At 39.5% G+C, this 15,589-nt stretch overlaps 1 protein-coding gene across 1 annotated transcript in view; it reads left to right on the forward strand.

Moving 5' to 3' along the window:
• The window catches only part of LOC124261518 (transport and Golgi organization protein 1 homolog), a 37,398-nt gene extending 22,386 nt beyond the window's left edge, over positions 1 to 15,012 (forward strand). Inside the window, exons 8-21 of the mRNA XM_046695838.1 lie at positions 193 to 329; positions 1,029 to 1,119; positions 4,160 to 4,217; positions 5,158 to 5,210; positions 5,879 to 5,969; positions 6,884 to 7,022; positions 7,303 to 7,404; positions 7,828 to 7,888; positions 8,161 to 8,196; positions 8,406 to 8,473; positions 9,112 to 9,194; positions 9,462 to 9,540; positions 9,718 to 10,032; positions 10,547 to 15,012. Coding sequence (XP_046551794.1) covers positions 193 to 329; positions 1,029 to 1,119; positions 4,160 to 4,217; positions 5,158 to 5,210; positions 5,879 to 5,969; positions 6,884 to 7,022; positions 7,303 to 7,404; positions 7,828 to 7,888; positions 8,161 to 8,196; positions 8,406 to 8,473; positions 9,112 to 9,194; positions 9,462 to 9,540; positions 9,718 to 9,943 — 1,224 coding nt within the window. The 3' untranslated portion in view covers positions 9,944 to 10,032; positions 10,547 to 15,012. The remainder of the gene's footprint in view (positions 1 to 192; positions 330 to 1,028; positions 1,120 to 4,159; positions 4,218 to 5,157; positions 5,211 to 5,878; positions 5,970 to 6,883; positions 7,023 to 7,302; positions 7,405 to 7,827; positions 7,889 to 8,160; positions 8,197 to 8,405; positions 8,474 to 9,111; positions 9,195 to 9,461; positions 9,541 to 9,717; positions 10,033 to 10,546) is intronic.
• Positions 15,013 to 15,589: the final 577 nt, after the last annotated feature.

Consider the following 15,589-nt stretch of genomic DNA (forward strand, 5'->3'; position numbering starts at 1 on the left):
GAATTAAGCTTTACATTAAATGCTTATTTGTTTTATCCAGATTCGTGTCGTTTTTGTAATTCTTAGGGAAGAAACTTGGGTCTTGATTCAGTAGTCCGGACTATTCGCAATCCGGACGAATTTACTGAGAAACGCAACCGTCCGGATTAACGAGGCTTCACTGTACATGTGTCTGTCTTCTGTTGGTCTCAGAAATCAAAGGAACTGAAGGATATGGCGGAAGACACGGATACTCTGAAGGGACAGATCAAGAGCATCTCGGAGCAGGTGAAACAGCTGGAGACGAGGAAACAACAGCTGCTGTCGGAGGCTGATGACTGGAAGGAGAAGTACGTCTCACACCAAGCCTTCTGGCCTTTGTGGTGTTGGGATTTATGTTTTCACTTTCTTGGTTCCTGGATCTGCCTCTGGATTTTGAGAACCATTTGTGCTTGTTCCCCCTGTGATTGTTCACTAATTTCAGTAAAGAAATAAGATGTAATGGCAGGTTTATGATTTGGGCTTATTTTCAAAAAGGACGGATGGGCTTCATTTCCGGGGCACAAGTCGGAAACTGTTCAATATCTTTCTTCAAGACTTAGCAGATATATCAAACAAATCTTGAAGTGGTGCCTTTAGCTGTTTGCAGATTTTGGCATTTTTTTCTTTCTCGGTTTCCATGGAAACAATTTGGACTTAATCTCAAAAGGGAGGGGTAGGCTTTGTTTCCGGAGCACAACTTGAAAACCTTTCTTTATCTTTCAACTAAACTTGATATTTGAGACAGATCCCAAAGTGGTGCCTTTTGCTATTTGCAGATTTTTTGGCATTTCTATTTTTTTCGGTTTCCATTTAAATGATTTGGACTTATTCTCAAAAAGGAGGGGTGGGCTTCATTTGCGGAGCACAAGTTGAAAACAGTTCAATGTCTTTCTACAAAACTTGGCAGATATATCAAACAGATCTTGAAGTGGTGCCTTTTGCTGTTTGCAGATTTTTGGCATATATATTTTTCATGATTTCCATGACCTGAAATCCTTTGTCTGCAGGGTGGAGGATCTGAATGAGAGGCTTCGTCAGAACAAGGAAGAGTTCAAACAGATGCAAGAGACAGTCGCCTTCAAGGACAATGAGATGGAGGTGGGTGTGGTAGAACTTTCACCATGTTATCTTACTCCTGGGGTTAGAGGTCTGCCCGTTATTACTTTATGATCTCCTCCCTCCCTCCCTCCTTCCCTCCCTCGCCTGCCCAGTCACTCACTCACTCACTCACTGCTTTGACATTTGGTCATGTATACTCTTACCGTAATGTACGAAGTGGGTGAGTGATGTTTGAAGAAGGTTGATATTTGCCATTGTTGAGTTGTGAATTCTAGTTATTATGCATGTATGGTATAATTTCACAGATATTTATCTTTCGCATCAACCTGCGCTTGGGTGAAAGAAATCCCACTTTGGGTATCTAATTTGCATGCTTACATGTGATTCATGCCATAAGCTCATGTCACAGATACATGCCATGGTTAAATGCTAAGTACCGTATATGACCATCTATAAGACGACCCCATGGATAAGACGACCCCCATACTTGACCCTTGAAATCAGTGTCAAAATGGTATGTTTCGTGCATAAGTCGATCCCCCGCGATGGGGTCCTAATCGCGGCAAACAGACCACAGACAACTGGCAGTTACCAATAATTATAACTTTGGTCCACATTATTCAAAGAATTCACAGTCATATATATTGTGTCTACTCACGGATCGAAACGAAGTGTAGTTGACAGAAAATGCATAAAGGAGCACCTTTAGAATACAGCACCACAACTTCTCGTGAGGACGATCTCTGCCGTAGGTCACATGCCATTAAGACATGCAACCAGTTTGAGAGAACCCGTCGGACACGAACCCGCGACCTTTGGATTGTTAGCTCGACAGCTAACCGACTGAGCTACGTCCACACTGTTGCACAATGTGCAAATTTATCGAGTCATTCCTGTGACGTCACGGAAATGAACGGAAAGAGTCGAATAGGTCACGGACAATTACGAATGCTACGGGTAGACTTGGTGTCGCGTGATTTTATTCTTCGGACAATTGCCGAATGGATCTGATGCCATTTGGCACACTCGTCCCATTCCGTAATCTACAAATTAACGCGGTGGCGTGGAATGAGCCGATATGCCTCAAACTGAAAAGAGTTGTTGACGCCAGCGCCAGACGATTTCACGGTGCATGCATGAATGACGCGCTTTTATATAAATCGGTGATTTTGTGACAGAAAAGTGATGTAGGGAACACTGTAAGGATAATGTGGATCGCACTAAGGAGCGAGGGAGACATGAGCATGTGCAGTGACGGCACGAGGGTGAGTTAGCCTTCAATCATTACTGAACAAAATTTATGTTGCGTGTGAAATAGGCTTGAGTGCAAATTCCAGGCCAATTTCCATTAGCCCCAAATTTCTACATTAACCCATTTCATAATGTACTTTTCGACGTTTTGGGTTTCCGTTTTTGTGTCAAAAAAGTATTAAAATGCAAAAAAGAAAAACAACAAATGGTACTCACGTATTACACCGGACATGTACCTGCTATATTGGATTAGGTCCCTAACCCTAACCCTAACCCTAACCCTAACCCCTAACCCCTAACCCCTCAGCCCTAACCCTAACCCCTTGAAATAATCCTAATAAATAGAATGCATTGACCGAACCACCGGACATGTACCTACTATATTGCATTAGGACCCTAACCCTAACCCTAAGCCCTAGCCCTAGCCCTAACCCTAACCCTAACCCCAATCCCTTGAATCAATCCTAATAAATAGAATGCACTGACTGAACCGGCACAAACACGACTGACGTGTCTAGTGTAATGCATTATTACCGCTTCGAAAAATAAAATACTAATAAAACACTTTTCTATGTAATGGTGCAAATTACTGAATGACAAAAATATAGATGTAAATTTAAAAAATTACAAAATACAAAATACACAAAACATAACACCTCAGCAGCCCGCAATACAAATAAATATGAGCGTATTAGTGAAAAAAGAAAAATATTTCAAACTGGTGCTTGCAAAATATTGCGCATCCGCCGGTATACAACTACTGGAAACTCTCAACATCGTTGGGCTTATGCAATGACATAGCTCGTAGAAATGAAACACCAGTGAGCGGAGCTTAAACGCACTCGCTGAGCCAGACAACCGTGTTGCCATGCAGGCGTCATAGGGCATTGTATCGAGAACGTGCTTTCGAACAAAATCACATTACATTACGTAAAAGGGTATTATGACGTATTTTTAAAGTTTGTGGTGCTGTATTCTAAAGGTAGGCCTATTTTGCTTCTCTAGATATCATATTTATTGTAGCAAGAAACTGGCTTGCTTATTTTACCCCATTCAACAATCACGAACTGATTACCGCCTCGTTTTCCATTGACTGCTAGTTTACAGTAACATCGGTAAAAATGTGTGAATTTAAATGGCTTCCGTATTTTACCCCATTCCATGTGCGTACAACTTCTGCTTACCACGTTCATGAGGGTCCGTATAACCTTAGTTTTGATTATATATATTTTACATAAAAACTGTAATTAAAATTACACAATGCTAGGATATATTTTGGGGGGTTAAATAATAGTATTCTGTATTATATTTTACTGACGACTGCGTCAGAATTCATCCCGTTATATTTTATTGTGCATGTTTGAACTTGTTCGCCGGGAAACCTGTGCACAGCTGATTGCTATTTCCGGTTCAATTACACACGGTAATCTTAATCTTAATTAATTTATAGAGCAAAAACTGTAACTAAAATTACACAATGCTAGGATATATTTCTTTGGGTTAAATAATAGTGTTCTGTATTATATTTTACTGATGACTGCATCAGAATTCATCCTGTTATATTATATTGTGCATGTTTGTATGTGTCCTACATCCAGGATAAGTATGTGTCCTACATCCAGGATAAGTATGTGTCCTACATCAAGGATAAGTATGTGTCCTACATCCAGGATAAGTATGTGTCCTACAGCCAGGATAAGTATATGTCCCACAGCCAGGATAAGTATATGTCCTACATCCAGGATAAGTATATGTCCTACATCCAGGATAAGTATGTGTCCTACATCCAGGATAAGTATATGTCCTACATCCAGGTTGTGTGTTGCAGGTCCTGAAGGACTGTTTCCGGCAGCTGAAGGTTCTGGAGGGGAATGATGAGGATGAAGGTAACGGCCAACAACGTTTCATTACCTGTGCATGATATCTTTCATGCATCCAGTCATTGCCTTTCTGCATCATTTTCAACTGATTTTACTCTAATTTTATGAGAATTTGTTTGAATGTTAATGGTTAACATGAAGATGCTCTGGTTATTATTTTAGGTGTTACTTTAATCTGTGTGACACCTCTGTATGACATCAGTTTATTATTGCCCTTATGCCAGATGAGTCTTGTGTATTAAGAAAATATCCATGTCAGTGAAATCCGATCCTTTGCCGGGATATGATGCCTTACTGCATGAAGGACATCTCAATAGGAGTTTGTGTCATGTGAACTTTCTGATCAGTATTGAGAAATTTGTTATATGAGTAAAGCAGTCAGATCTGTATTCTTTAAAAATACCTTCTACAGCCTTTCTTAAATATGAGTAATACAGGCCGTTCCATTTTATTGTTATTTATGAACTCAATTGAATCTTCACCCACAAGAGAGAACCACTGAAGAAAGAGTGTTGTTCTTTTATGTGGTTTCTGTTCTTAATATTGAAATTTTGACATTGGAAATCAAATCAAATCAGTTTACCACTCCAGTATTTGATTGGTCCAAATTATTTTGGTCTGTTATACAAGAAAAATGTATGAACCTTAGGTGGAGAAGATCAGTGCTGTTTATATCTTTGTGTTAGTATGTTCTAGGACTTGGACAAGGAAATTGGTTCACAGCTAATTTCTACTAACTCTTCAGTCACGCTCATGAGGACTTGCTGACCTCAAAAGTCATTTTCCAAGAACCATTTGTTTGTAGCAATTCACATTTATCTGTACAATGCATGGTGTTGTATGTTGATGAACTGTTGTATAGGAGTCAGTGATAATGGTGCCATGACTGAACAGAAGATCTGTGCTATATTTTCCATGTATACACGGACAGCCTACACTGTTTCAGTGGACCAGACCCAGGTTGAGGAGAAGATACAGAAGATGATGGATGTCTCTAGAGTAAGCAGCGGTCTAGTTTATGAAAGTGATGCTTTGTCCATTTGTTCAGTATCCCTATTGTTAGGTCTTGCTGTGAGGTTACTGCTAAGCCCTGTTCATCAGGGCCATTGACACATTTCTCAGAACTCCACTCAGCTCAGGAGCAGCGGATAGGTCAGATGAACAAATGGAAACATGTCGAGATATTTTGGCTGATACCACTGTTCAGATGTTTGTGGTTTAAGAATTTTAAATAATGGTCACAGTTTGGGTGTTTAGAGCTTTAAGATGAAAAAATGGAGGTCTCAATAAATGAGTAACAGTTTAACTTCCCTTTTTAAAAAATGTATGCTAGGAAAAGCTTGTATTTGCTCTTTCAAGTGTGCATCGTTTCTACTTTAGGGACAATCTTCCCATAGAAATAAAATATGTATCAATATATGTCTGCAAGCTTTCTGCAAGGAGCTTATACACACTTATTTCGTCTATATATTCTGTACATTGTACATTGGGCCTGCGAACAGCATAGCTGCCAAAGATGCTATGTAAATGAAATATAAGTGCTTTATTAACAGATTGTTGTATATATTATATAGTATAACATTATTTTGAGCGGGATGGTAATTTGAACCAAGATGAGATGACAAACACACATGGAGCCATGTTAATGTGACTTGTTCTCCTGTAAGGTGAATGCATCCCTCCGGGCGTTACAAGACGAGCATGACTCTGTAGAGAACAGACTGCAGATAGAGACAGATGGAAGGAAGGAAGTAGAAGGTACTGACAACACTATGTCTTCTGCCGGACCTTGACAGCATTGATCACACCACTTTCAACTACTAGTTTTCTTGCTTGCTCTTGTGACCTGATATACTTTCTTACTTAGACATTCTTAACTCATTGATCCTCTATCAGGCATGAAAACACTTTTTCCAAACGTGTCCATCAAGGGCATACTATTATTTGTATCAATATGGAGACAACAGTTATGCTCAAGGGCATGTTATATAGTTTGTGAACTGTGTTAATCAAGTATTCAGGAGTGCTGTTGCTGGGATCACAAGTCAATAATCATTACGATGACTGCCATCAGCTGTCACTCTGTCAGTGTTTGGCCGGTGATGGAAATACTTAACTTAACCACCCACATGTTGCGTTAAGCTGTAGTTAGACAGGTAGTTACCCTGCTCCGATAAGAACTCCTGACCAAATTGTAGACCAACCTGTTAGAACATTTTATAAGGCTGACAGTAACAGCAGAATGAAACAGATTTTACAGCACAGATAGCATCCTGAAAGTGTTAGTGCTGCAGCAATGAAAAGTCCATAATTATAACGTAAAGATTCCCTATGGATTATGGTAGCCTTATTCCTGTGGATTCACAGATACATACAGAAAATCAAGTGAAATTTTAAACACTAAGTCATAGCTATTCCTAGTGGTATACCTATCCTAACCCTGAGTTATCTCCCCTGATCCTGACGTCATTGTATTGTTTACCTAGAACCCTTCATATAATTTTTCTGTATGGTCCACACGTAAGACGTGCAGAGAATCAGTGAAATTTACATTTCAATCAAGTCTGAAAGTGTTAGTGCTGCAGCTATGAAAAGTCCATGTTGATGTATTGGATTTGTGACAGTTGTGTCACTAAGACTATTTTGGGTAAAGGTGAATGTAATGTTTTCAGACCAGCTGGAGAAGTGTCGGCGTGACATGGAGACGCTGCAGACAGACAAGATGAAGGCAGACCGGCAGTGCTTGGAGGCTCAGACTAAACTCAACGTATTGTCCAACTACTTCAAGGAGAAGGAAACCCAGCTTCAGAGGTGTGTGGAGGAAAGAGGGAGGTAGTTGAGTGAAGGGAGGTGGTGGAGCCAGGGGAGTAGGGTGACAGGTTGTGTCTAGCTATGAATTCTCATGAAAACATTGCTGATATTCTCCAAAACTATTTCATGAAAATCTCTAGCTCTCATATGTCAGAATTTCATCTTGCATGGAATTCATGAGATGAGATTTTAAAATGGGACCAGTTTCTCTCTGTGTGATACATTATGGTGAATCTCGTCTCCTGTAGTATAGCCAGTTTCTTATGCTTCTTCCTGACAGAGAGCTTGGTGAGCATGAAGCGCTAAAGAAACAGAACGTCAACAAGCTGGAGAACATCGATGAACGTGCTCGTCTGATGGAGGAGGAGGTCGAGATGTACAAGTGAGTCATAACATAGATGTTTTGTATACACAGTTTAGTATGTGGACATTCTTGGCCAGATAGATTGACAATACCCCCTGGCCATTCTGGTACAGAATAGTCCCCAGTATCCATGACTGTCCAAAAAACTGACCTATGAGGGTTGGTTGGTATGTGCTGTTTGTATTTATCATATCCCAGAGGCATGGACTATTACCTAATGCTATTGGCAGCTGGTTTGACCAACTCTGACTCTATAATAACATAGCTAGAATATTGTAGAAGCATAGAAAGTTAACTCACTACCTCATTAGATACCCATGGTTGTCAAGGTGACCGAAGTGGATAAGGCCGCAGAGTCTTGATAGTGCTTGAATATGGTATCTACTATGGTACTGGCTGAGGAGATATCAGTAACCATGGTAACATGTTTTATCATTTCAGAGCACAGGCAGAAGGATTGAAGAGGGAGCTGGCATCCTCCGAGAGAGATTTCAGACAGCAGGTAATGTTAATCATGAACTAGTGATCATTTAAAGATTTAACAACACTTTTGGATTAATTGCTAGATTAGTCGTTAAAATGTTCTCTTTTCACAGCAAAGCCTCAGGCTTGTGTTTGAGTAAATTTGTTAGTACTATGGAAATGCATGATGGTATATAGAGAGCAATATTTAACAAGACTGAAGTTCAAGCAAGTGTATTGTTCAGACTAGTGTGGTGCGAGATGCAAGAATATATCTGTTAGAATCACAAGTATGTATTCTTCAATTTTCAGATTTCTGCAAATGAGAAAAAGGCTCATGAAAACTGGGTATGTGTTCTGTCTTTGTGCATTTGCAATAAGAAGCACGTCATGAAGGTGCCAAACAGTTGTGTCTATGTGATGTATATATGATAGACCCGATAAAACTCTGGTGACTGAAATGCCTATGGAATTTTTGTTATATGTACATTATATCATGGTGGATGTACATTTTTGGGTATTGAACTGTTTGTTGAGTTTGTTAACATTGTTTCCAGTTAGCAGCCCGAGCTGCAGAGAGAGAGCTGAAGGAGGTCCGCCATGATGCCGGGGTGTTACGTCAGAAGTGAGTAGAAATATACTGTATTTAAACATGGTTGTGATTAGTGATCGATATATCTGTCACACTGCAGATGTTGAAAGTACTAAATCTAGGACACATATGATTATATATTGAGAGCTGCTGTAGGGGAAAGCTTGAAGTACCTGCACATTTCATGGATAAATTTGTTACATACTGTGAATGAGAATATAACTTCCAGTTTGCTGTGTGGAGTTGTGTCCCCTTGGACATGCCAGAAACCTATGAATTTGAGTTTGAATCCCAGTTCACCCTGATTAGGTTTCTTGGTTTGTCAGTACCATACCCATGGTTTTACCAAAGTGGTAGACGACAGAGACCTTACCACAGTAAGCTGACTAGTCAGAACTGGGAAATTGTTCATAACGGTGTTCAACCAAACTCACTCACTGTATGTATACTGGTAGATCAAAGTCACAGTTCTCAAACATATGCAGAGTTGCATCCCTTTGCTGCAGGCTTTATTTGCTGGTTTTAATCCCAGGTTGGTCGCTACTCTACTGACTCTCTTTGGGATTTCTTCCTATGTTTAGCTCACATCCTGATATATCAGAAGTTCTGTTCAATGCAGTATTAGTCCCACCATGCTCAGCCCAGATGGTGATGTGACATGAATGTTGTAGGTTGACAGAGCTGGAGCGGCGACAGATGATGGGACCAGGGGGTTTGATACGCCCCCTGCCGACACGAGGCATGCCACCCCCAGGTAACTGCTGCAGCACTATTATAGTATGATATACCCGGTACTCACAATTTTTGTCTGTTGCAGAAAATACATTGTATTATTCAACTTCTATGTTGCCCATGACAATAGGTACATATTTATGTGGTTCAGAATCAATTATTGAAGGCTTCTGTGATCCTCTGAAACACTTTCATTAAATATCAAACAAATAGATATAAGTCGAGAATGTGTTCTAGAGGGTATTGCTTCAACTAGTGAAGGTTGCTAACACTGACATAATGGTTCCAGGCATGATGAATGGCCCCCCTTCCCCTCCCGGCATGGAGAGGTCCCCATCAAGAGGTTCTATACCCCCTCCTCACCTCAGGTAAGTAGAGAACTGTCACACCTTACATGTGCACCTGTTTATGTCTTTAGTAACATGGACTAAACAAGAACCAGAAGTTAGTTATTATGAAAATCTTCAGAAGGAAGTTAAGCCCTCACTTGAGTGTTCAAAGAAACGTTGGCCTCTTATTAAACTTGTTGACAATTTGACTTTCAGGGATGATGACTTCCGTGGATCTCCTCATGACAGACTCCCTCCCCCTCCAGATCGACGCCCTCCACCCCCAGGTGCCAGGTTACCTCCCCACATGCCCCCAGATGGCAGATCCCCACCCCCTGGTCGGATGATACAGGAAGGCAGGTCCCCACCCCCGTTTGACCGACGTCCCCCTCATCCTATGGACAGGAGGACCCCACCCTACAGACCACCACCCCGGACATGATGCCTGGTCCTCGAGGTCCCCACCTCCCTTCAGTCCTAATTCCCCACCCCCAAGGATGCCTCCCCCTCATTTAATGGACCCAAGGATGGGTAAGTACCTTTGTTCTGCTTAAAATTGTCTTTAGAGGTTTGTCAAACTTACAATTGTCTTGAAGTAAAACTTAGCTCCCTATATATTAATTCTCAATTCATCATGTTTCGGTTGGGTCAAATCTCTGATACCTCGAAGTATTGATGTAGATCCCTTCAACTTCGACACAACCATTCTATTATGATTATGATTCCCTGTACTCATTCTCTGTCTCTGCCTTAATTATTATTATTCAAATGAGTCAATGTTCAAAATTGGGTCCAAACACACTCATGAGCAAGGTATATTCTGTTATTAAGCAAGATGGAGACATCACTAGCTGTACATGCCGTACACTAGTCCAGGTTATATATGTTAGAATGGAGATAAAATACACTGAAAATACAAAAAAATATTCTTTGCCATCGTGCTGGAATGACACTACTCACACAGTCATAGAACAGTAAGTAAACTGTCATATCATGCTCTTCATATTATATTTTCTTATTATGTATTATATCTTACTATCCCTAGGCCCAAGAACATCTTCTCCTAATGTACGCCCCCCAACCCCAAGCCGTGATGGTAGACCGCCAAGACAGCACAGCCAAGTATGAAGACACACCCCTCCTGACTGTCAGTCACCCAGAGTGGGCGGGCTCACTGCAATATGTTGTCCAATGTGTGAAAGGGAATGTGAATGAGTGACCAATCAGAGCCACACAGGGCATGATGTTGAAGACAGTGTGTCTACTCACTGCCATAAGCTCATTTTAGAGTTGTTACTTGTTGATTTTCATTTTAGCTACATAAATCGAATGGTGATTGTATATTTCATCGTAAAGAACATTGAAAACTAAGAATGACATTCATTGAGGAAGAAGGATTCTTTTCTTTCAAGAAAGTGGAAGTTTCTAATTATGTTCATTGCTGTGATTACCTGTCCACAACCATATTACATTGTCACATTTACTGACTCAGTTTTCTGGGAAAAATCTTGTAATATAGTTATTCTGTCTACATTTGTTTGTGATGATAATGGTAGAATTTCTTCCAGTTACTTGTCACTTATTATTTGAGTATTGAGAAAAGCCATATCTAAGATTGAGATACAGAGCTTGATGATTAATGGAGTTTAAGCTGTGCATGACTCCGACCTGAATGAATTGGAGTGTGAGGTAACAACTGCAACAGTGAAGAAATTGGTAGACCATGAACACATGAAACCCTATATGGATAACAACTGGGCTACTGTCTGATCTTCATCACGTGATGAAGCAGCCCTTGGAAACTTACAAACAACGATGTCAAAATGTTTCAGGTTGTTATGGTAACGGCATTGCCCAGTATGCTCCCATTATGGTCTGTCATGTCATAGGCCGGCTGTGTATAAGCAATCTGATCATAGCTGAGGTTGGTGTGGAAACTGAGCTGTCATGGAGCTTTTCTCCATATTTGTGAACAGATGATCAAAATGGAACTCATATTTGGGGGTTCGATGAAATAAAGTGGCTGAAATTGAAATGCTCATTCATCTCAGCTGTTGATGACAGAGGTGTTGATGTAAAAGAAAAGTAGGACTGACATTTTTTCACTGTTTGCGCACATTCTGTGACTGTTTTTATAGGAATTCTTGAAAGTAATACCTACAGTAGTAAGGTACTTTAGTTTGGGTGCAGCCATCTTAACACGCAGAATGTGCACCAGTTGTGGTTAAATACTGTATGGTGTTGAAATTTCATATTACTTCACGTAAAGGCAGTTGGTGTCAAGTTTATATGGAGAAAAAACAAACTTACAATCCTGAGAGAATTCTGATTGACAGTTTAGGTTGGAAACCATCTCAGCGTGATCAGTATTCATATCGGCGACAGTGGATGGAGGGAGAGCTCATATGCCATGTTTACAGCCGAGGTAACTCTGTCTGTGTATACTACAATGTCCTAGTGTATGATCAAAGCCAAACCACTGTTGATATATGACATTATTTATTCTGTATACTCCTGTTACAGTAGGCCTGAATGTCTCAGTGTAACGCAGGTAGTGTGTTGAAATTGTTGCCATTATCTCTTGAATGGGAAATCACAAGCTGAATATACCACTAGTCATTTCTTACAGCAAATCATTGCCATGTTCGTATGTGCTAGCCTTAAAGGTCCTAGATCCTGTTCCACAAAGTGATCGTAAAGCTAAGATGATTGTAACAACCATACTTTAACATTGACTTACGACAGTCGTAGCGCTACAATCGCTTTGAGTAACAGGGCCCTGTACAACATGTATACACATTGTCCTGGTGCCATAACTCAGTCAGCTTTGATTATCAAGTGTATCTCATCTCCAGTTTATTATCATATATATCAAGGGCATATTTTCACCAAATCTTCATTTGAGTCTGGGGCTGGTGAGGTAGCCTAGTGGTTAATTGGCTCATCACGACCGAAGGTCCAGGTTCGATTCCCCACATGGGTACAATGAGTGCAGCACATTTCTGGTGTCCCCCGTCTTGATATTGTTGGAATATTGCTAAAAGCGGCACAAAACCCAAGTCACTCACTCAATCATTTGAATCTGGTTCAAAATCTCACTCCATATACGTGCCTCAGAGGAAAACTGTTAAAAGTTTGTGATTAGAGACTTGAATATGGTGACAAAACGTTCTTAATAAATCTATAGTTTTCAATGGGTCCAGAGTGTATATTGTAATAAAATGGAGATATTATTCACTGAGATAGGAGAATAATACATTGTTGACTTCCTTTGAGGACATTATCTCAGTTCACATGTGCTATTAACTGTAAGAATCACTTTTGTCAAATACTTTTCTGTAAACTGGTGCTATCATACTTTAGATAATAAGAATTGAGAACATTGACAACCATTTGCACAAAATTAACTGAAACATTCACATCACATAAGAATATTTCAAAGTTGTGAGTTTAGTGCCATGGCTAATGGTTTCCTGGTATAGTTCTAAGCTGGTGAGGGCATGACCTTTATGGTTTGAAAATACAGTATTTGATTGTACCAATTATAAATATGATATTGAATAAATATAATAAATGTAGAATGAGTGTTGTACTGTTTTGACATGTTAATAAAATTCATTTTGATGTAAATTTTTCATTAATTATATGTAAATATCAGGTTTTGTTTGTAAATATGAAAGGAGAGTTCCACGTTTAACATATTCTGGTAGAAAGTCCTCTATGTCGATTTTGATGTTTTTATTTATCACATATTTTGTGCGTATTGTGAGAAGAAAAATAAGAAACATTATTTCCAGAGCATCACAATTTCAGATTTTGTCTTTCACCAAAATGATATTTGATTTTTGAGAAGGGTATATAGTTGATTTCATATTGATCCTGTAATATTTACAAAAGACCAAAGATATTTTTCTTTAAAATTTAAGGCACTTGTTACTTAGAGCACAGGTGTGGCTATCTGCATCAGTCTAAAACATTGATGGGTCCCCAAGTGAAAGCAGGATTATTCTTTGTCTGAAAAACAACCTTAAAATCAGAATTTTAGCAACCATTTTTGAAACATTCAAAACAGAAATAGCTAGCATACTTTATTGGGTTCAAATGTTCTGCAGTTTGGTAGCAGACCTATATACATTTTGTACCTGCTTAAACAGCTGGTTTCTATGCTGAGTGAATTTAACAAAGCCGCATGTTTACAACTGGAACAAACACTTTTAAAATTGTAATTTTGTTTGGTGCATTTTGTGGAAAAACTAGACATTTTGGGGTAATATGGTTAGATCATCAATGTATTGATGATGAAAATATCAGTGAATAAATACATTGTACTCTAAACAATGAAAGAGGTTTTCACAATTTGAAGAATTGTAGATAGTTTGATCATTGGTTGCTTAACTTTTTACAATCAGTATACATGGTCTGTGTTGCATCATTAATCTTAACATGCTCAGTAACAGATCTGCTTATCAAGCAGTTTGCAAGAGGTCTGTGGGGTTAAAGCATTTAATATCAGGTGACAGACATCCCACTGGAATGATGCCTTGCACCAAGAGTAAAATCTGTATTGTCTCTGTTCCCAAAATGTTTAATGATGCTGAGGAACTTCTGACTAAGTGACATGATCTGTTTCAAACATCCTGTTGAAAACATTTGACATGAAACATTGTATGGACAACTGCATATCTTACAGGTTTCTCTTATGTTTCTGTAAATGATGCTAAGGACTTTTAGACTCGAAAGATGATAACCAGATATTCCTGAATTAAACATGTAAATTTCATACCTAATTATCAAATATCATGATATTGATTTTTTTACAAGTGAGTATAAAAACCCTTCACATTGTCGCTCTTAAAAATGAATCATGTTTTGTAATTAACAAAAATTGATTAATTAGTTGAAACTCTCAGAACAGCTATCATGTGCTAATTGACATTTTCTTTATGATTGTTAAGATCCAGTGTTTCACCAGTTCCTCTATGAACATAACTAAATGGTTTTAGCCAGAAAGTGTAAAAAAAAACCCTGTATTCTCGCTCGTTACGATTATCTTTAAATATATATATATAGAATATTTCCAGATGTTTTATACCTTTGAGTACATATAACAGATTAAGACACTGCAATAGTGCAGGGACTGTAGGCCTTTCTTTCAGTCACATTAATTCTACATTTGTCCTTGTAAATATTCTAGTGACAAGTTACATATACTACTACTTTCGTGCTTTACTGAATTCTCTATCATATACTGTGATGCCCCTCTTGTCCTGACTTATAGTTGTGTGTGACAGCTGCCTACATGATTACACAATCTGGCTACAGCTGTCCCGAAACCAGAACTTCATTTATACGGTCTAATTGACCAAGTCTGGATAAGTGGGGTGGCACTGTATTGATTGGCAGTGTGTTAAGTATCTAGTCTGAGTGTTGGTTGTATCAGCCCAGTGGTGTCAGTCTTGTGTCATATCTGTACATAATCATCTCATGTCATTAAACAATTACATTTTAAAATATGAATAAGTTTGTTGTTTATGTGAAGTAGAAGAGAGAGGGTGACTCAATATTGGCGTGAACGTTGTGTTCAATTTATTGCGCTGGTACAGTGACGTGTTTACTTGTGCTAGATGGGATTGGTGCCTGTTTTATAGAGCTTGACAACTGGGACACCATGTTTAATATGGATACCCCACTCCGACACAGGCAAGGTAACTACAAGCACCATCTGTATCTATGGGTATGTGGAGGTCAGGGATCAAAGCACCCACTTTCCACTAGACCATGGACGCAGCCAGGGCAGGTCGATTTGACTGACTGACTGAGTTTGGTTTTACGCCGCTTTTAGCAATATTCCAGCAACATCACGGCGGGGGACACCAGAAATGGGCTTCACACATTGTGCCCATGTGGGGATTCAAACCCGGGTCTTCGGCGTGACGAGCCAACGCTTTAACCATTAGGCTACCCCACAGCCCCGCAGGTCGATTTGAGCCAGTTGGAACTGAGTGCAGCACTTCCAATTATTAAGAAAAGTGAGGCATGTGGATATCACAATTAGGTGTATCTTGGTTGTCAACATGCGGCTGCTTCA

The sequence above is a fragment of the Haliotis rubra genome, unplaced genomic scaffold, assembly GCF_003918875.1.
Source record: "Haliotis rubra isolate DU_JTF1 unplaced genomic scaffold, ASM391887v1 Scf80, whole genome shotgun sequence".
Classification (NCBI taxonomy): Eukaryota; Metazoa; Mollusca; class Gastropoda; order Lepetellida; family Haliotidae; genus Haliotis; species Haliotis rubra.